At 40.9% G+C, this 20,924-nt stretch overlaps 1 protein-coding gene across 4 annotated transcripts in view; it reads left to right on the plus strand.

Annotated features, from left to right (window-relative positions):
* letm1 (leucine zipper-EF-hand containing transmembrane protein 1) overlaps positions 1–19,999 on the plus strand; it is an 83,895-nt gene extending 63,896 nt beyond the window's left edge. For 2 of the 4 annotated variants that reach the window (XM_048529570.2, XM_048529562.2), the window contains exons 13-14: positions 11,964–12,102; positions 17,017–19,999. In XM_048529570.2, coding sequence (XP_048385527.1) covers positions 11,964–12,102; positions 17,017–17,169 — 292 coding nt within the window. In that variant the 3' untranslated portion in view covers positions 17,170–19,999. Of the gene's footprint in view, positions 1–11,945; positions 12,103–17,016 lie in introns of all 4 variants that reach the window. The other 2 variants (XM_048529552.2, XM_048529544.2) reach the window with 1 other exon arrangement.
* Positions 20,000–20,924: the final 925 nt, after the last annotated feature.

Consider the following 20,924-nt stretch of genomic DNA (forward strand, 5'->3'; position numbering starts at 1 on the left):
AGTCCTGATCATCCTCAAACCCTACCTAATCATATTTGCGTACAGATGCCTTTTAAATGTTGCAATAGTACTGGCCCCCTCCACTTTCTCAGACAGTTCATTCCATACACACGCCACCTTCTACGTGAAAACATTGTCGCTGAGGTCCCTTTTAATTCTTTCCCCTTTACCTTAAACCCACACCCTCTCTAGTTTTGAACTCCCCTACCCTGGAGGGAAAAAACTTTTTTGACTATTCACCTTATGCATGCCTCTGTCATTTTATAAACATCTATAAGGTCACCCCTCAATCTCTGATGCTGTAGAGAAAATAGCCCCAGCCTATCCAGCCTCTGCCTTTAGCTCAAACCCTCCAACCATGGCAACACTCTCTTGTAAATGTTTCTGAATCCTTTCAGTTTTCACAATGCCTTTGCTATAGCAGGGAGACCAGAATTGAACACCCTCAGCAATGTCCTGTACAGTCACAACGTGACCTCCTAACTCCTGTACTGAATGCACTGACCAGTAAAGGTAAGAGTACCAAATGCCTCCTTCACTATCCTGTCTACCTGTGACTCTTTCAAGGAACTATGAACCTGTATTCCAAGGTCTCTTTGTTCGGCAACACTCCCCAGGACCTCACCATTTAGTGTTTAAGTCCTACCCTGATTTGTTCTACCAAAATGTAGCACATCCTGTTTTATCTAGATTAAACTTCACCTGATCGGGGTCCCGTTCTTCCTTCAAGGTAACATCCTTTGTTGTCGACTACACTTCCGATTTTGCCGTTATGTGCAAACATACTAACCGTACCTCCTATATTCACATCCAAATCATTTATATAAATTACAAAAAGCAGTGGGCACAGTACCGATCCTTGCAGCTCACCGCTGGTCACAGCCTTCTAGTCTGAAAAGCCACCTCCTTCACCAACCCCTGTCAAACCAATTTTGTATTCAAATGGCTTCTTCTCCCTGTATTCAGTGTGATCTAACATTGTTAAGTAATCTACTGTGCGGAAACTTGTTGAATGCCTTATTGAAGTCTGTATAGACAACGATCACCATTTTGCATTCTTTCTCATGCACAAAGCCATGTTGACTATCCCTAATCAGTCTTTGCCCTTCCAAATACATGTAAATCCTATCCCTCAGATTCCCTTACCCACCACTAACATCAGGCTCACTGGTCTATAGGTCCCTGGCTTTTCCTTACCACTTTTCATAAATAATGGCACCATGTTAGCCAACCTGCAGTCTTCTGACACTTCACCTCAATTATAGTAAGTCCACACCAGTCACCCTTGATCTTTTTTGTTGCAAGAAACTGTCTCCCTCCTCCCTGGAAAATATATACTGTTTTGGCCTCAACCACTTTTTGTGGTCATGAATTCCACAGGTTCACTACTCTCCTCAATCTGAAAAGGTTTACCCTTTATCCTCTTAAATATAACTTCTGGTTTTGGGCTCCCCTCGTCATCAAGAACGTGCTTCCTGCATCAAACCTGTCTAGTCCTCTTAGAATTTCGTAGGTTTCTATGACCCACCACCATCAGCATAAAACATCCTTGGGTAAGGAGGCACAGAGTATTCCAGATGTGGCCTCATCAAAGGCCTTACATTTGCAGTAAGACATCCATCTTCCTGTACTCTCGGTATTAAGGCCCATTTACAGTTTGTAGACTTTACTGCCTGCTGCATCTGCGAGCTTGCTTTCAGCAACTGGTGCACAAGAACACAAAGGTCTTGTTGAACATTCCCCTCTCTCAATTTGCAGCCATTCAAATAGTAATCTGCCTTTATATTTTTGCTACCTAATCTCACATTTATCCACAATTATTCATCTGAAAGAGTTGAAAGTGCTATTTCCAGGAATATTCTTCTAGTTTAATCTTTCTGAGCCATTCAAATTATGTTGGAAAACTGATGAAGTTTTGATTGAATGTAATATTAGTGCATTTTCAGACCAGTGATATCAATCAATAGAATTATGGCAGCTGCAAGTACAATGTCAGAATTGAACTGTTGAAAAATGATATAGCTTCATGTCCACTTTATGCTCTGATTTTTTTGGTGCATTTAAACAAATTATCCAGAGAGATGTTTTGTCCTCTAAATGTCTTGAGAATAGTAAAGCTTTTAAGCTGCACCTTAATTAAAATTTAGAAGCTTGCAGCACGATAAGTTATTTGGCATGTGTCTCCTGTGTTTTATGCTGCCAGTTGTCCTGTATCTTACCTTCAAACATCAGTTAGCTTTTTTGCTTTAAAAACATACAATTGTTTTTGCCTTAACTTGCTGTCACAACGTAATGGAATAACCAAGATTACAATTATGGAGAAGCTGGCTGTCTGCCTAAAAATAGAGAATTAATAGATTTTGAAATCAGTGAAAGGTTAGGATAGAGCACATCAAGAGAAATTATTTGCAGTGGCTGAAGTGTCAATAAAAGGAGGTTGCAACCTTAAGATTATTGGGAAATGGTGATATGGAGGTGCCAGTGTTGGACTGGAGTGGAAAAATCAGAAGTCGCACAAGACCAGGTTATTGTCCGATAGCTTTATATGAAAGCTTGAGCTTTCAAAGCACTGCTCCTTCATCAGGCAAACCTGTGGTTTGTGCTCTGAAACCTTGTGATTTCAAAAAGCTTTTAGACAATAACCTGGTGACGTGTGACTTCTGACATTGGAAAAAGAACCAGAGATGACATGGATTTGCAACACACTGCCAATTGTAACATAATTAAGTTGGTGATTTGACAGTTGCCTCAAAAAAGAAATTGGTTAAACATTCAAGAATTGCAAGGGTACAGAGCAAGAGCAGAGAAATAGAACTAAGTGAATTGTTTTTTAAAGGAGACTTGACAGTCAGTATGCTGCTCTATGATCGCATTCTCCGTACACTTACATACGATTTCAGGGTTGAAAATATGCTAAGTTGTTCCTTTCCAATTTGACATGCTAGCTTTAAAAATCAAATGTTGTTGCTTTCTCCTCCTATTGGGTGAAACCAGGTGCACCCCATTGATAGCAATGACCGCAAGCCATTGATTATCATAAAGTAACATTTTACACTTTCTGAGCCACAAACAGTTGTCTTATCATGCATTTCTGCCAGTACTTCAACATTATTCTCTGAATTAGCTATCAAACAAGTATGATACAACAGCTGACTAATCTGACACTTGAGAACAGCAAGCACCTTGAATAAATATTTTAAACACATTTGTAACACAATTAATTTTCATCAAAGCTTTTTGACCTAAAATGTAATGAAAAATCCACGAAGTTATTTGTTTAGATTGATGCTCAGCAATTAGGCTTTCATTTTGCCACAACTCCCAGCTTCTTTGCCACATTCCAATAAATTTCCACTGAGTGCTCACCAAGCTGTCAAAGAGATTATTTGCTGCTGTTGCCTTTCATCAGCACCAGTGTTGATAACTCTTCTGTTATGCACAGGTTTGGATGAACTCCAAGAATGCTCGCAGAATCCATGCAATCATATCAACTTTTTCATCAATGTCATTTGAAATGGCTGTGAAAGTCTTTGGTGTTTATTGTTCAAGTTCCCAACTCAATGATTCTTTAAGCAGTTCTATCTCTGGAGGAGTAAATTCGTGTTGCTTACCTAGGCATGCATTTTTCATGGAAATCTGCAAACAAAATCTCAACATCTGTCATTGAATGGGCAACCATGTAGTTCACCTTGATCAAAACATTATTTGTGGAAAGTTACTAGTAAATATTGCCACATTTCCTAATTGTGCAGATTTGAAATGTTTGTTTTTGCAACTTTCTCACAAAGGTTTGCTTTGCAATATTGTTTAATGTTATCTTTTGGCAGGGTTGCCTATTACATACAAATCAAACTCATGCTAATTTTAAATCTGAGATTTTTTTTTTAAGTGAAGGTGTTCAGGGCTATGGTCCAAAGGCAAGTTTCTGGATGTGAGTTTGCTTGCTGAGCTGGAAGGTTAGTTTTCAGACGTTTCGTCACCATTCTAGGTAACATCATCAGTGAGCCTCCGAAGTGCTGGTGTTATGTCCCGCTTTCTATTTATCTGTTTAGGTTTCCTTGGGTTGGTGATGTCATTTCCTGTTCTTTTTCTCAGAGGGTGGTAAATAGGCTCCAAATCCATGTGTTTGTTGATGGAGTTCCGGTTGGAATGCCATGCTTCTAGGAATTCTCGTGCATGTCTCTGTTTGGCTTGTCCTAGGATGGATGTGTTGTCCCAATCAAAGTGGTGTCCTTCCTCATCTGTATGCAAGGATACGAGTGATAGTGGGTCATGTCATTTTGTGGCTAGTTGATGTTCATGTATCCTGGTGGCTAGATTTCTGCCTGTTTGTCGAATGTAGTGTTACAGACAATAAGCAAAATGAACATCATCTACAAACATCCACTTCACCAACACCTTGCACCCCAACCTTCAGTTCACCTGGGCCATCTCCAGCACATCCCTCACCTTCCTGGACACCTCAGTCTCCATCTCAGGCAACCAGCTTGTAACTGATGTCCATTTCAAGCCCACCGACTCCCATAGCTACCTAGAACACACCTCCTCTCACCCAACATCCTGCAAAAATTCCATCCCCTATTCCCAATTCCTCCGCCTCCGCCGCATCTGCTCCCACGATGAGACATTCCACTCCCGCACATCCCAGATGTCCAAGTTCTTCAAGGACTGCAACTTTCCCCCCACAGTGATCAAGAACGCCCTTGACCGCGTCCCCCGTATTTCCCGCAACACATCCCTCACACACACACGCCGCCCCCCCCCTCACAACCGCCCAAAGAGGATCCCCCTCGTTCTCTCACACCACCCTACCAACCTCCGGATACAACGCATCATCCTCCGACACTTCCGCCATTTACAATCCGACCCCACCAGCCAAGACATTTTTCCATCCCCACCCCTGTCTGCTTTCCGGAGAGACCACTCTCTCCGTGACTCCCTTGTTCGCTCCACAATACCCTCCAACCCCACCACACCCGGAACCTTCCCCTGCAACCGCAGGAAATGCTACACTTGCCCCCACACCACCTCCCTCACCCCCATCCCAGGCCCCAAGATGACATTCCACATTAAGCAGAGGTTCACCTGCACATCTGCCAATGTGGTATACTGCATCCACTGTACCCGGTGTGGCCTCCTCTACATTGGGGAAACCAAGCGGAGGCTTGGAGACCGCTTTGCAGAACACCTCCGCTCAGTTCGCAACAAACAACTGCACCTCCCAGTTGCAAACCATTTCCACTCCCCCTCCCATTCTCGAGATGACATGTCCGTCATGGGCCTCCTGCAGTGCCACAATGATACCACCTGAAGGTTGCAGGAACAGCAACTCATATTCCGCCTGGGAACCCTGCAGCCTAATGGTATCAATGTGGACTTCACCAGTTTCAAAATCTCCCCTTCCCCTACTGCATCCCAAAACCAGCCCAGTTCGTCCCCTCCCCCCACAGCACCACACAACCAGCCCAGCTCTTCTCTCCCCCCCCCCGAAATGTCAGCTTTTGTGCTCCTGAGATGCTGCTTGGCCTGCTGTGTTCATCCAGCCTCACATTTTATCATCTACAAAATACCTTGCAAGAACTGTGACAAACACTACATTGGACAAACAGGCAGAAAGCTAGCCACCAGGATACATGAACATCAACTAGCCACAAAACGACATGACCCACTATCACTCGTATCCTTACATACAGATGATCCTTACATACCAAAATTTTTTCTGAAGGGTCCAGACCTGAAATGTCAGCTTTCCTGCCCCTCTGCTGCTTGTGCTGCTGTGTTCATCCAGTTCTACGCCTTGTTACCTCAGATTCTCCAGCATCTGCAGTTCCTATTATCTTTGAAGAAGTTAAAAATTAATATGTTGACTTTTTCTTGCAAGAAAACCACAGTACAGCAAGAAGAAAAAGGTGAACTTTTGACGTTCATAATCTAAGGAAGGGTGCACTATCTGTTTTGAAGATAGTACAGCAAAAATTTGCTGGTTTGCTTCCTGAAATTATAGGGTTTATCCTGCCAGAACGGACTGATATGAATTGGGTCAATGCTGTCCGAAATTTAGAATGTAAGAGGCGAATTCATTGAAGGATATAAGATTCTGAAAGGCTTAACGGGGAAAACATAGTTTGTTTCACTTGGGGAAATTGAGAGCAGAAGGGCACACTCAAAGTTAGGAACTGAGGGTTACAATATTAGCCCTGACCTCATTGAATAGCAAAGCAGACTCCTAAACCAGCCCAGCTCGTCCCCTCCCTGCACTGCATCCCAAAACCAGCCCAGCCTGTCTCTGCCTCCCTAACCTGTTCTTCCTCTCACCCATCCCTTCCTCCCACCTCAAGCCGCACCTCCATTTCCTACCTACTAACCTCATCCCGCCTCCTTGACTTGTCCGTCCTCCCCGGACTGACCTATCTCCTCCCCACCTATACTCTCCTCTCCACCTATCTTCTTTTCTCTCCATCTTCGGTCCACCTCCACCCCCCCCCCCCCGCCCCCACCCATCTCCCTATTTATTCCAGAACCCCCCCCTCCATCCCTCTCTCTGATGAAGAGGGGGGGATGGAGAGGGGGTTCTGGAAGCTTTTGTGCTCGTGAGATGCTGCTTGGCCTGCTCTGTTCATCCAGCTTCACACTTCGTTATCTTAAACATGTAATCTTGAGTTATCATTTAAAACTGAGATGAGAAATTCCTTCACTGGATCTTTTTGAATCCTCACTGCCAGAGGGTTGTGGATATTTTGTTGATCATATTTAAGATTGGCTAGGTTAATTCACTGAGATTAATATTTAAGGATAAGGTAACAGCTAAGAAAATTGAGCTGAATGAGAAGATCAGTCATGATTGTGTTGAATAGCAAGAAACGTCAAGGGGCCATGTGGTCCATCCTCCTTGTATGCTTTTATGTTTACAATGATTTTTAACAGTTGAGATTTTTCATTATGAAGGCTAAGCTGTTGGTCCAGGTTTCTATAAGTAAAGAAGGGAGTATAAATGTCCAGTTTCTGAAAGGAATACATTTGATGTCAATGACAATCGAAACCTGAATGTGATGTATGTAGTAATTAAATATGATTTAAAACAAATTGAAAAGTTTACTTTGAGGAGATTAATTGTGATTTTTGTTTTGTTCAGTCACTTAACGTCCTGATGTATTCGGCAATTATTCAAGACATCGGTCAAATGTAGCAAAATTGTGGTATTCATTCTATTAACAATGAGCGTTTTTGGCTGAGAACTCCATTTTAATTATATCAGATGGGCATTTGTGAGAATGTGGTCACCGAATGCAGGGTTAAAACTATTTGGGAAGTGCCTGAAAACATAACTACTTTAGCTTGGTGCATTGATTACTGTGTATGTGGTTGATTAGCTGCCTGGTTTGGCTATTGTGAACTAATTGGCATAAATTGTATTGCTATTTTAACCAAATCATTCATTGACAAAATTCAGCAAGGTCGTCATCAACCTATAAGTCTGTTTATAATATGTTTAACAGTTTTGTGATGTGGGTAAATGTAGTTTTAATGCTGTTTACGTTGTGTTTTCCGTGCTGTATAACTATGTCTCTATGCTCAAATCTAGTTTAAGACACAATTTTTAACACACTATTACTATTACTGAGGCAGTGCAATATCTCCAGATCGTGCAAGGTTACATCAATCTGGAGCCCATTGCATAAGTCACAAGTTCTAACATTGAAACCTTGTTTTACTAATTAGCCTTGTGTTGCTCACTGACAAGAAATCTTATTTTCAACTCTAATAAATCTGTCTCGTGATTGTTAGCTTGAGCAGCCAACTGATGCAATGTATGGTTTTCGTCCTGTCAAAAGTAATGAGAAGCATATACTTGGGTTAGAGTTCTTTCTCAACCTTTGTCGTGTGAGGGGTCATGTAGCAGAATAAGGAGACATTAATTTAAGACTGCAATGTGAAGGAATTTCTTCTTCCAGAAGGTGGTGATTGTCTATAAATTCTATATCCCAGAAGGTTATGGAGGCTAGATCACAAAGTATTTAAAGAGGAGGTAAATGTTTACAATATTTGAGTTGAGGCTTATGAGAAGCTGGATAAGGAAGAGGACTTGAGATATGGGGCAGATTAGCCATGGCCTTATAAGTGAAAGAGTGGATTTGAGGGGCTGAATGGCCTACTCCTGATCTTTGTATCTTGTATTCTTTCCTATCTTACATTTTATCTAGTTATTGCATAAGGTAAAATAAGCTCTTTTAAGAGGGGAAAAAAAAATCTGATCCAGGAGTGACAGTTCATATTGGGATTCATGGGAGTATCCTGTGTAGAAACCCCAAAGGCAGGAGAATGTAGATTCTTGATCACCAAGGGGATGAAAGATTATTGGGGATATGGAGTATTCTAGACTTAAGGTTAAATTCATATCATGGAGTGGGCTTGGCGCGAATTCTTGTACCTTGTTTGTGTGTTCATAAAATTGTTACCTTGTCATATCTGTATTCAGGAAAAAGAACCTAGTTAAAGTAGAAGTAGGTCATTCAGCTTATTGTGTCTGCTCCTCCACGTTCCTGCCCTTTCCCTATAATCCTTGATTCCCCTACTGATTCAAATCTGTCCATTTCAGCCTTGGATACACTTAATAATAACCAAGCCTCGATAGCCCTATACTGCAAATGATTCCTCAGATTCACTACCCTCAGAAGAAATTCCTGTTTGTATACCTCTAGCAAAACCTCCCTACTTTTATACTCCATGCCCTTGGAATTCATTTGCCTTCCCTGTAATCTGCTGAATTCAGATGCTAGCTTTTACTGATTAATTAATGAGGATATGCAAATCCCTCTGTTTTGTAGATTTTCTCCATTTAAATAATATTCATTTTCTCTATTCTTCTTTCCAAAATGCATAACTTCACACTTTCCCACAATATTTTCTATCTTGCAAGATTTTTCACCCGCTGTCTTAATCTGGCTATATCCCTTGACTGACTTTAATCCTCACCATTTGCCTTCCCGCTTATTTTTGTCATCCACAAATTAGGTTATAGTACATTGACTTTCCTCATCCTGATCATTAATATATAGTGCAAATAATTGTGGTTTCTGTGGCACTGTGTTAATTACAGTTTGCCATCCTGAAAATGCCCTCCTATTCTAGCTTTATCTTTTATTAGTTACTGGATCCTCTAGCCATGCTAATGTATTACTCCCAAAACCAAAGGTTCTTATTGTATTGAACAGCCTAATGAGTGGTGCTTTATCAAACACCTTCTGCAAATCCAATTTTTTTTTTATATCCACTGATTCCCTTTATTTATCCTGCTTATTACCTCAAAGAATTCTAATAAATTTATCTGGTGTAATTTCCCTGACATGAAGGCATGCAGAGTCTGCTTGACCATATTGTGTACCTCTAAATGCACTGCTGTTGCGTTCTTTATAATAGTCTCTAACGTTTTCTCAAGAACAGACATTAAGCCAACTGGCCTGTCATTGTGAGCTAACAAGGTGTCTAGGCCTGAAACGTCAGCCTTCCTGCTCCTCTGATGCTGCTTGGCCTGCTGTGTTCATCCAACTCTACACTTTGTTATGTAAGATTCTTCAGCATCTGCAGTTCCTGCTATCTGTGGCCTGTCATTGTGTTGTTTTCTATGCTTTCTTTTTTTTTAATAAGACATTCCAGTTGTAGTTTTCCAATTTTCTTGGACTATTCCAGAATCTAAGGAGTCTTGGAAGATTACTAACAGTGCAGTCATTATCACTGTAGCAATTTCCTTTAATTTCCTCAGGTGGATCCCACAGGTCGAGGGAACTTAAGTCTTTAGTCTCATTAGTTTCCCTTGTACCTCTTGTCTAGTGATGGTGTGTTCTACTGTGAAGAAATATGCAAAATATTTAGTCAACAATTCTGCCCATTTTTGGTTTCCCGTTATTATTTCTTTAGCCTCACTTCCCTAAGAGGCCTACGTTTATTTTGGCTTATCGCTTTGTGCATTTAAAGAAGCTGTCACTATTCATCTTAATGTTGCTTGAAGTTTCCCTTCAAAGTTTATCCTCTCCCTCTTTTTGTTTGTGTTTTTTTAATTTGGTTTGTAAACATCCCTAGTTCTCTGTCCTGTCCTTGTTACACTTACTTTTATTTCAATTTAATGCTATCCTTTACTTCCCTAATAAACCATTGTTAGCTATCTCCTTCCTAGAATCCTCGTTTTTTGAGATACACCTTTAATGTGTTGGAATCATTTTCTTAAATATCTGTTGTATTTGAACCATCTTTGCTGCTGAACCCCTTTCCCAGCCCACTGTAGCTAACTCTGACCTCTAATCCTTTTGTAATTACCCTTCTGTAGTCTTGGGATAGTTTAATTTATCAAATTAAATGATACATTTAGGCATGTTATTGTCACTGTTTCCTGGAGCTCTTTTGCACTGACATCATTAAACCAAATTTCAATGCACATCTTCAGATGTAAAATGGCCTGATACCTGTTGGATCTATGATACCTTGTTCTCGGAAAATTACCTGAATACCCGCTTTGAATGTTTCCTCATGGCTACCTATGCCAATTCAACTACCTGTCTCAATTTACGTGAAGATTAAACTCACCCATGATTAAAGTACTACCTGACTTGCATACTGTTGTTGTCTCCCGATCTCTCTCCTGCTCCACCATCTAGCTACTATTTTAATTTGGGGGATGGTGTGTTGGCAAGAGACAACTACTACAGTGTCATCTTCCTCTATTAGTTTCTTGCCTCCACCCATTTGGATTCTATGTCTCCTGATCCAAGATTATTTCCTGCTATTGCACTTATTCCATCCTGGACCAACAATGCTACCCCGCCACCCCTCTTCTGCTTATCCATGACAATGAAACCATTGTCAAATATGGGACCAACCCATCTGGTTCACTCCTTTTTGGGATAATAACTGCATTTCTTTTATGGATAGTAAATGAAGGCCTCATCAATGAAGCTCTCATTCCCATGAGCAAAAATAACAAGTCCTGGATTTTTAGTGCCTTTTAACCATATCTCCCTAATGACTATAAGATCTGTATTAATATGAATTTGTATCATTGATTTATTTTGTCTTGAATACTCTGTACAGACAAGTAAAGAGCTGGTAATCTTGCATTTTTAACCATTCTTCCCACTCCGACCATATTTTATTGTCTCTCTGTGTCTCTCTGTGTCTCTCTGTGTCTCTCTGTGTCTCTCTGTGTCTCTCTGTGTCTCTCTGTGTCTCTCTGTGTCTCTGTGTCTCTGTGTCTCTGTGTCTCTGTGTCTCTGTGTCTCTGTGTCTCTGTGTCTCTGTCTCTCTGTCTCTCTGTCTCTCTGTCTCTCTGTCTCTCTGTCTCTCTGTCTCTCTGTCTCTCTGTGTCTCTGTGTCTCTGTGTCTCTGTGTCTCTGTGTCTCTGTGTCTCTCTGTCTCTCTGTCTCTCTGTGTCTCTGTGTCTCTGTGTCTCTGTGTCTCTGTGTCTCTGTGTCTCTGTGTCTCTGTGTCTCTCTGTCTCTCTCTGTCTCTCTCTGTCTCTCTCTGTCTCTCTCTGTCTCTCTCTGTCTCTCTGTGTCTCTCTGTGTCTCTCTGTGTCTCTCTGTGTCTCTCTGTGTGTCTCTGTGTCTCTGTGTCTCTGTGTCTCTGTGTCTCTGTGTCTCTGTGTCTCTGTGTCTCTGTGTCTCTGTGTCTCTGTGTCTCTGTGTCTCTGTGTCTCTGTGTCTCTCTGTCTCTCTGTCTCTATTTAATTACAGTAGTTAAAGAACTGTAACTCACTCAATTATCGATTAGAAATTGATGTTAGGCTAGCTTCCACTTTGCAGTGTACATGATATTCTGGTCAAATGCATGTCAATATTTTTTCTAGAGACTCAATAGGATAATTTGCAAATCTGAAATTTTGGATTCTGCTGCATGGCCGCTTGTCCACTCTTCATGATAAGTTGCAATTAACTTTAATTTTTTCCTATATACAGTTTGTATTTCACCTTTAGGGAAAATATCATCAGCATCAACGAACTAATCAGTGCAATGAAGCAGATCCAGAATATCCCACAGCACAAATTACAGAAGATTGCTGAATCTCTGGATGAAAACAAGGATGGAAGAATTGATATCAATGATGTTATAAAAGTGAGTTTGAAATAAATTATAAAATGCAAACTTCTGATACTGTGCTAGACTTCAATAAAGTGGCCCTAGCAAACTTTAAGGAAACTGATTTAGTTTTGCAATTTTTTTTCCTCTTCCATCTCTTATAAGTTCAAACAATCATTTAACTGAAAAACTATTTAGCAGTCTGTAAGGTTTTGGAGTAGATCTGTAGCTCGGGTTGTGGCTGTTGAGGTTGGTTGGCTCGCCGAGCTGGATTGTTGATCCGCAGACATTTTGTTACTGTGCTTGGTGACATCCTCAGTGCAGCCTCTGATGTAACATCAGATGTGTTTTCCCGCCTGGTTTTTAAACTCTGGGGTCCATTGCTATGGATTGCCTCACTTGCAGGTTTCCTCCATAGTGGAATGTTTATGGGTTCGAGTTTAATGTGTTTATTAATAGCATGCTTCGTGCTGTGCCATGCTTCCTGGAATTCTCGTGCTTGTCTCTGCCTAGCCTGCCCCAGGATCTTGTGTTGCCCAGTCGGAGTTATGGCTCTCCTTGTACATGTGGATTGAGATGAATGCGTGTTGGTAGTGTCTTTTTGTAGCCAGTTGGTGTTCATGTACTGTTGTTGTTAGTTTCTTTCCTGTTTGTCGGATGTAGTGTTTCTCACATTGTCTGCAGGGGATCTTGTAGATGACGTTGGTCCTGTCCATGGTGGGGAGTGGGTCTAGTTAGGCCCCATTTAGAATACTGTGCCCAATTTTGGGCCCCACACCTCAGGAAGGACATACTAGCCCTGGAGCGTGTCCAGCGGAGATTCACACGGATGATCCCTGGAATGGTAGGTTTAACGTATGATGAACGGCTAAGGATCTTAGGATTGTACTTATTAGAGTTTAGAAGGTTGAGGGGAGATCTTATAGAAACTTCTAAGATAATGTATGGCTTAGAAGGGGTGGATGCTGGGAAGTTGTTTCCATTAGGTGGGGAGACTAGGACCCATGGACACAGCCTTAAAATTAGAGGGGGTAAATTTAAACGGAAATGAGAACATTTCTTCAGCCAGAGAGTGGTGGGCTTGTGGAATTCATTGCCATGGAGTGCAGTGGAGGCCGGGACGTTAGACGCCTTCAAGGCAGAGATCGACCAATTCTTGATCTCACATGGAATCAAGGGCTACGGGGAGAGTGCAGGGAAGTGAAGTTTTAATGCCCATCAGCCACTATTTAAATGGCGGAGTGGACTTGATGGGCCGATTGGCCTTACTTCCACTCCAATGTCTTATGGTCTTTAGTTCGGGTGAGCACTTGTCATAGGGTTGACATGGGCTTGTGTGCCACTCTGATGCCCAGCGGTTGTAGAAGCCTTGTGGTGAGTTCTGACGTGTTCCTGATGTAGCGGAGTGTGATGACTGAGTCGGGGCACATAGAATCTTTCTGATGTTGTTCCTGTAAGCATCTCCTCACCCAGTTCTTTGGATGTTCATTATCTTCGACCATTTGGAAGAAGTATTCCTCCTCCTCTTGGCGTAGCTCTGTGTTGCTGCAGTGTGTTGTTGCCCTTTTAAATAGTGTTCGCACGCGGTTTTGTTTGTGTGTGTTAGGGTGGCTACTATTAGAGTTCAATACCTGGTCTGTGTGTGCGCCTTTTTGGTGTACTTTCGTTTGCTGTTCCCCGTTTGTCTTGCGTTCTACCATGACGTCCAGGAATGGGAGTTGTTCGTTCTTCTGTCTGGTGAATTTTATTCCGGTGAGGGTGTTGTGTATGAGTTTGTGTGTCTGTTCTAATTTGGTCCATTTAATGATGACAAAGGTGTCGTCTACGTAGCGTATCCATTGTTTCGGTTGGATTTGCGGAAGGGCAGTCCATTCCAGTCTTTGCATCATTGCTTCTGCTATGAGTCCGGAGATAGGCGATCTCGTGGGTGTCCAGTTGATTTGCTTGTATGTTCGGCCGTCGAAGGTGAAGTGGGTGGCCAGGCATTGGTGCGGTAGTTTAAGCATGTTGTCCTTGGAGATGGTTTCACTGGGGTCGTGTTCAGGTAGTATCATTGTTTCCCTTGCTAGTGGTATGTCTATCGATGTGAATAGGGTGGTGACATCAAACGATATCACGGTCTCTTCGTCCTGTATCTTTGTGTCTTTGGAGTTGAGGAATTCTTCGGCTGAGTGGATGGAGTGGGATGATTTGTTGTCTAGGTGCTCGAGTCTTCTTTGTAGTTCTCTGGCTAATCTGTGCGATGGAGTGCCTGGCAGGGAGACAAGCCGGAAGTCGCCCTCAGACCCACAGTCTCCCTGCCAGGCACTCCATCGCACAGATTAGCCAGAGAACTACAAAGAAGACTCGAGCACCTAGACAACAAATCATCCCACTCCATCCACTCAGCCGAAGAATTCCTCCACTCCAAAGACACAAAGATACAGGACGAAGAGACCGTGATATCGTTTGATGTCATCACCCTATTCACATCGATAGACATACCACTGGCAAGGGAAACAATGATACTACCTGAACACGACCTCAGTGAAACCATCTCCAAGGACAACATGCTTAAACTACCGCACCAATGCCTGACCACCCACTTCACCTTCAACGGCCAAACATACGAGCAAATCAACAGGACACCCACAGGATCGCCTGACTCTGGATTCATAGCAGAAGCAGTGATGCAAAGACTGGAAAGGACTGCCCTTCTGCAAATCCAACCTAAACTATGGATATGCTACGTAGACGACACCTTTTGTCATCATTAAATGGACCAAATTAGAAGAGAGACACAAACTCATAAACGACACTCTCACCGGAATAACATTCACCAGAGAGCAGGAGAAGGACAAACAATTCCCATTCCTGGACATCATGGTAGAGCTCAAGACAAACGGGGAACTGCAAACAAAAGTACACTGAAAAGCCACACACACAGACCAGGTATTGAACGTCAATAGCAACCATCCCAACACACAAACAAAGCTGTGTGCGAACACTATTTAGAAGGGCAGCAACACGGAGCTATGCCAAGAGGAGGAGGAATACTTCTTCCAAGTGTTCAGGGATAATGAATATCCAAAGAACTGGGTCAGGAGATGCTTACAGGAACAGCATCAGAAAGATTCTACATGCCCCAACACACTCATCGCACTCCTTACGTCAGGAACAGTCAGAACTCACCACAAGACTTTTACGACCACTGGGCATCAGAGTGGCACACAAGCCCACATCAACCCTATGACAAATGCTCACCCGAACTAAAGACCCACTCCCCGCCATGGACGGGACCAATGTCATCTACAAGATCCCCTGCAGACAATGCGAGAAACACTATCAGACAAACAGGAAGGAAACTGACAACAGTACATGAACACCAACTGGCTACAAAAAGACACTATCAACACTCATTCATCTCAATCCACATGCACAAGGAGAGCCACGACTCTGACTGGGACCACACCAAGATACTGGGACAGGCTAGGCAGAGACAAGCACGAGAATGCCTGGAAGCGTGGCACTCCACGAAGCATGCTATTAATAAACACATTGATCTCGACCCCATAAACATTCCACTATGGAGGAAACCCGGAAGTGAGGCAACCCATAGCAACAGACTCCAGAGTTTAAAAATCAGGCGGGAAAACACACCAATGCTTCATCAGAGGCTATACTGAGGATGTTACCAAGCACAGTAACGAAACGTCTGCAGGACAACAAACCAGCTCAGTGAGCCAACCAACCTCAACACTATTTAGCAGTGTTCAGTAGAGGTCTGATATGTACAAAGGTAAACACATGAAACAGATTCAATTTTTCAGGTACGTAAATTTTTACATTGCTATCCAGTACGCTAATGGTGGCTAATATCTGACATCAGTTATGACTGCAATGGGCACCAATTGGGGATGCAGTTGCCTGGTGGTATTTTCACTGGACTGTTAATCCAGAGACCCAGATAATGTTCTGGGGACTTGGGTTTGAATCCCGCCACGCAAATGTTAGAATTTGAATTCAATAAATATCTTGAGTTAAGAATCGAATGACAATCATGAATCCATTGTTGATTGTCAGAAAAACCCATCTGGTTCAATAATCTTTAGAGAAGGAAAGTGCTATTCTTATCTGGCCTACACGTGACTCCAGACCTACAGCAATGTGATTGACTTGTAACTGCTAACTGGGTAATAAGGATGTGCAATAAATGCCGCCAAGCTAGCGATGCCCTCATCCCGTGAATGAATGAAGGAATCTGGAAACACTGCATCGCGTTCAATTCCATGAAATCAGGTGCAGAAAAGTAGTGTGCTATTGAAACCGTTCACTTGTGCGAGAGAGGATGAGGGAAAGCAATGAACATTAGATAACTGAGCATCACCTCCCCCACTTGCCCACCTCTTCTCTGCCACATCTCTCTTCCCCCTTCCTCATCTTTTTCTCACTCTGCCCTGTCTTGCGCTCCTCACCTTCACCCTTTTGTCCTCAATACCATCAACAGCTTTGCTCTCATTCATGCCGTTTTGTGTGAATTCTTCATAATCAAACTCCTTTTTACTATCTAATCTCTAAATCTGCCCTGTATTATACACTTGCACTTTTGGATACCATATATGCTTATTGTTATGTAAATATTGGATTTTATTCAACAAATGCAAGTTTTCATGGCCATCATAGTTTGTTAAATATTTCCGCTGTTTTTTCCCTCATTATTCTGTGTCGAAATATTTCTAATGTTTTAATTTCTGTGAAAACGTTACAATGTTCATTACATCATACTATATAAGGATTTGCAGTTTCATCAGTGCTATTCGTTGCTTGATTGAAATGCTGTTGTATGAATTCATGAGACAAAATGTACCAATTCTTGAACTTGGTTTATGGAGTCAAGATTGACTGTCGAAAGTTTAAAAAATAAAATGGTTTGTAGAACCATTGATTTTCTAACTTGTTTTGTGTCTGCAGGTGGTGAAGTTAATTGATAAAGAGGATATAGACATCTCTACCAGCCAGGTTGCAGAGATTTTAGAACTGTTGCGCAAGGAAGAGAAGGTTGTCGAACACCAAAAAGCAAAAGAAAAATCAGAGAAGGAACAAGTGGCAGAAGTCCAGAATTAAACAGCTTCATCTAATAAAACACTCATGATATCAAATTCATCTAACTTAGTTTCATTTTTGAAGTTTATTGTAAATATGCCAAGAGGAATCGAGCAGAGTGCTGCAGAGGAATTCTAGATTGTCTTGTGCTGCAGGAATGGAATAATGGTTTCTGTTATGCCAAGAATCCCACCATTCCAGAAGCTTGGAAACAATATGAAAGAAATGTTTGCTTGAAAATGCAGTTATGAAAAATGTTATTGTGATGTGACAAGCTCTAGAACTGTTTTTATAAATGAACAAAGCAACAGAAAAACATAGCCTCAGAGATGATCAGACTGTTCTCTAAAGTGCTTCCAAGTCAGTTTATGGGAATTGGTGTTACCGTACTACTTTGAAGTATTTGCATTACCACAAATCTATAATCCTGGACCACTTGATCTTGAAATCTTTCAATTAGGCTTATTTTCAAATCTCAATCTTGTCGTATCCAGTAAAACTGATTTCGATTAAACTCTAGGAGGTGCGCTATTAGTGAAATTAGATAAATGCATCAAACCAAAGAACATTTTTTAGCTCATTTTGGATGCACTAAATCCCTTTTGCATCTGGGTGGTTATTATGGTCCTTAAGGTGTCAAATCTGTCATATAGTGCATCTTATTTATAACAGGCATTTTTAATAAATACTATGGATGATAGACTACTTTGGTATTGTTTAGTCGTGCATCCCACCCAAACAGGTTATGCTTTACTCTGTTGTGTTTGTTTACATATGTGGATCAGATTTTAGGAATACACTCAGGTATTGCTAAGTTTATTTTTAAGTGGCTAAATTAAAAAGAGAAAGCTTGTCCCATCCTTCAGATTATATCCTTGTATTTATATTGTGGTGGTTGCAGCACTTGATATGTTTATCTGTGCAAGATTGTGCTATACTAATGGGTAATGATGTAGCTAATGAAATTTGAATGTTAGCTACACTTCCACCACAGAATATTTTAGTGTTCATTTGTCTTGCAATGGAAACAATGGATTCAGTGTGTGTAAAAAATTTTTTTCATAATTGGATCACGTTCAAAATAAACTTACACATGAACAAGATGGAAAAACCTGTGGATTGTACACAATTCTGGTTTCCATGTGATTCCAGATTAAGTGAAGTATATATTGATTCTTAAATATTTTTTCACTACTTGTACAAAACTAATGACAGGTCATTAATTATCTAACATTTGTGCATAATCTGTACTGTACTTGCACTGTTGGCTTGTATATGATTTATTTTATGTTCTCGTTTTAGATTTGCCATTGATTATTTAACTAAAGCTAGTATTAGTCTCACTGATCATAGTGACAAAGTGTATGCATGTTTTGATGGCATTTATCATGAAAGCTGCATATTTTGGGTTGTAATTGTTTTGGATTTTTTCTCCAAACCCAATTAGGAAAGTTAACTTTCATGGTTGTTTTAGTCCTTTTTATATATTTTCTGATTTTTGTTTTTGCATGACCTTAGCCTGCTTTCTGATTCTTCACTGAAACTTTCAAATTCAGATTTATTATTCTCGTCTAGTTATTTCTAATAAGGAACAATACACAGCATCAAACTGACTATTTAAGAATGAACTGTTTATGGTTTAGATGATTATGCTGTAGAAATAAGATCTGTAAAACTTTAATGATTTTCACCAGCTTCAGAGGTAACATCAGACCAGCTTATGTGTACATTAAACTCATCAGGCTGAGAAAGGACTCTCCCTAAATTTGTTTCTAACATTGAAATCAATTGGGTTGCGCAGTATGCTGCATCAAGAGTTTGCAATTTCTGCATCATTCTCAACAGCCCACTAGGTTCACACTTGCGAAATCATCATTAGTTTCCATAAAGTATTTTGTTGCAACACCAAATGTGGAGAAACCTTGGTTTGGAATTTTATTTCCTCCTCAAACCTGTTCTCAAGTCCCTGGACAGCCCTTCCAATTATTGTGTAATAATATCAGTGGATTGCAATACTTGGTGGTATACAGAATATTATCCTTTTTCACTTCAGGCCTGGATTCAAATCAAGCCAGAAATGATATGTTTGATAATGAATTTAATGCAACTTTAAATCATTATCTAACTGACGTTATAAACAAGATGTAGCTGGTGCAGAGAATGTAAAATGTCACAGCATTTAAATTACAGTTTGCTGCTTGGTGGTTTGGAGCTGAGTTAGAGAGAGTTTTTCTTTGCATTTGGCTGTATTATACCCAGAGTGGAGCTATCTAATTATGACACCCAGTAACATGAAATATGTTTTGATGGAGAACGATAGAAAGAAAAATTGAAAGTGACGGACATCTCACCTTTTAAAGAAAAGGCACAAGAAACTAGGCAGTCTGAAAATTTGAGAATGATATGATGGACTTCACTTAGTAACTGCAATAATTAATTTTCTCCTGTAGAGTAAAGTAGAAATACTAATCTTTCTACATACTGTTATGAAATTTAATGGGGAAAGTATTAATTTCACAGCCAAAATGATTTTTTTTGGCCTGTTGAAAATGTCCCTTTCTGAGGTGATGAACTGAGTGATAGTTATGGTATAAAATACTGAAATGTTGTATGTTTTAGGCTGTAGATCATTGTCTTAGTAAGTACAGGCTATGACCCTGCTTTAATAACTTTTTCCTGCTAAAACATGAATGTGTGCAGAAATGTTGCACTGATCTTTGGAAAATATAAAACATTTTTAGAAGTGTATGAAAACAATAGACTGGATTTGGAAGCAGTTAAGTTGAAAGAAATTCAGTATTTGTGTATAAAAATTGGAAAATGAATTAAAGTGCACAAAGATTTAAATCCTTACAAATCTTCCTTTATTTTTCTGACCATTATTCCATTTCTTCTCTTCTTCCCCCCCACCATCCCAACAATTCAATATTTCTTCTTCCAACCACCCAAGATTTCTCTGCCAACTGGCCAGAAACTAGCAACGATCTTAGAATTGAGTTTTTAAGAAAGTAACTGAGAAGGTTGAGGCCAGCGCGGTCACGTTGTTTACTTGGACTTTAGTAAAGCCTTTGACAAATTTCTGCATGGTGGATTAATTAGTAAAGTTAGACCACATGGAATTCAGGGTAAGCTTGCAAATTGGATACAAAATTGGCTTAATGGCAGGAGGTGAAGTGGTGTGTTTTTTAGGCAGGAGGCTGTTACCAACGGTGTTTTACAGGGATCAGTACTGGGTCCACTTCTGTCTGTCATTTATGGAAATGATTTGGATGACCATATAGAAGGCGTTGTTAGTAAGTTTGTGGATGGCACCACAATTTGTGGTATAGTGGACAGTGAAGCAGGTTGTCTAAGAGTATAAAGAAGGCCTTGATCAATTAGATCAATCTGCTGAGTAGCAGGTGGACTGCCATATGATGAAATGCAAGGTATTGTGTTTTGGTAAAGCAAGCAAAGACAGGTCTTGTATAATTTAAAATTGGGGCCTTGAGTATTGTTGTAGTGCAGAGACACCGAGGGGTTCAGGTACATAATTCTTTTGAGGTTTGCGCCACATAGAGACAGGGTGGTTAGGAATGCATTTAGCTCACTTGCCTTCATTGCTTAGACAGAGTATAGGAGTTGGGACATAATGTTATGGTTGTACAGGACATTGGTGTGGCCTTTTCTGGAGGACTGTTTTGGTAGCCTTGTTATAGGAAGGATACTTTTAAGCTGGAGAGGGCTCCAGGAGGATTCTGAGAAAGGATCACTTGACCCAAAATGTTAACTCCCAA

This window comes from Stegostoma tigrinum, chromosome 1 (genome assembly GCF_030684315.1).
Source record: "Stegostoma tigrinum isolate sSteTig4 chromosome 1, sSteTig4.hap1, whole genome shotgun sequence".
Lineage (NCBI taxonomy): Eukaryota > Metazoa > Chordata > Chondrichthyes > Orectolobiformes > Stegostomatidae > Stegostoma > Stegostoma tigrinum.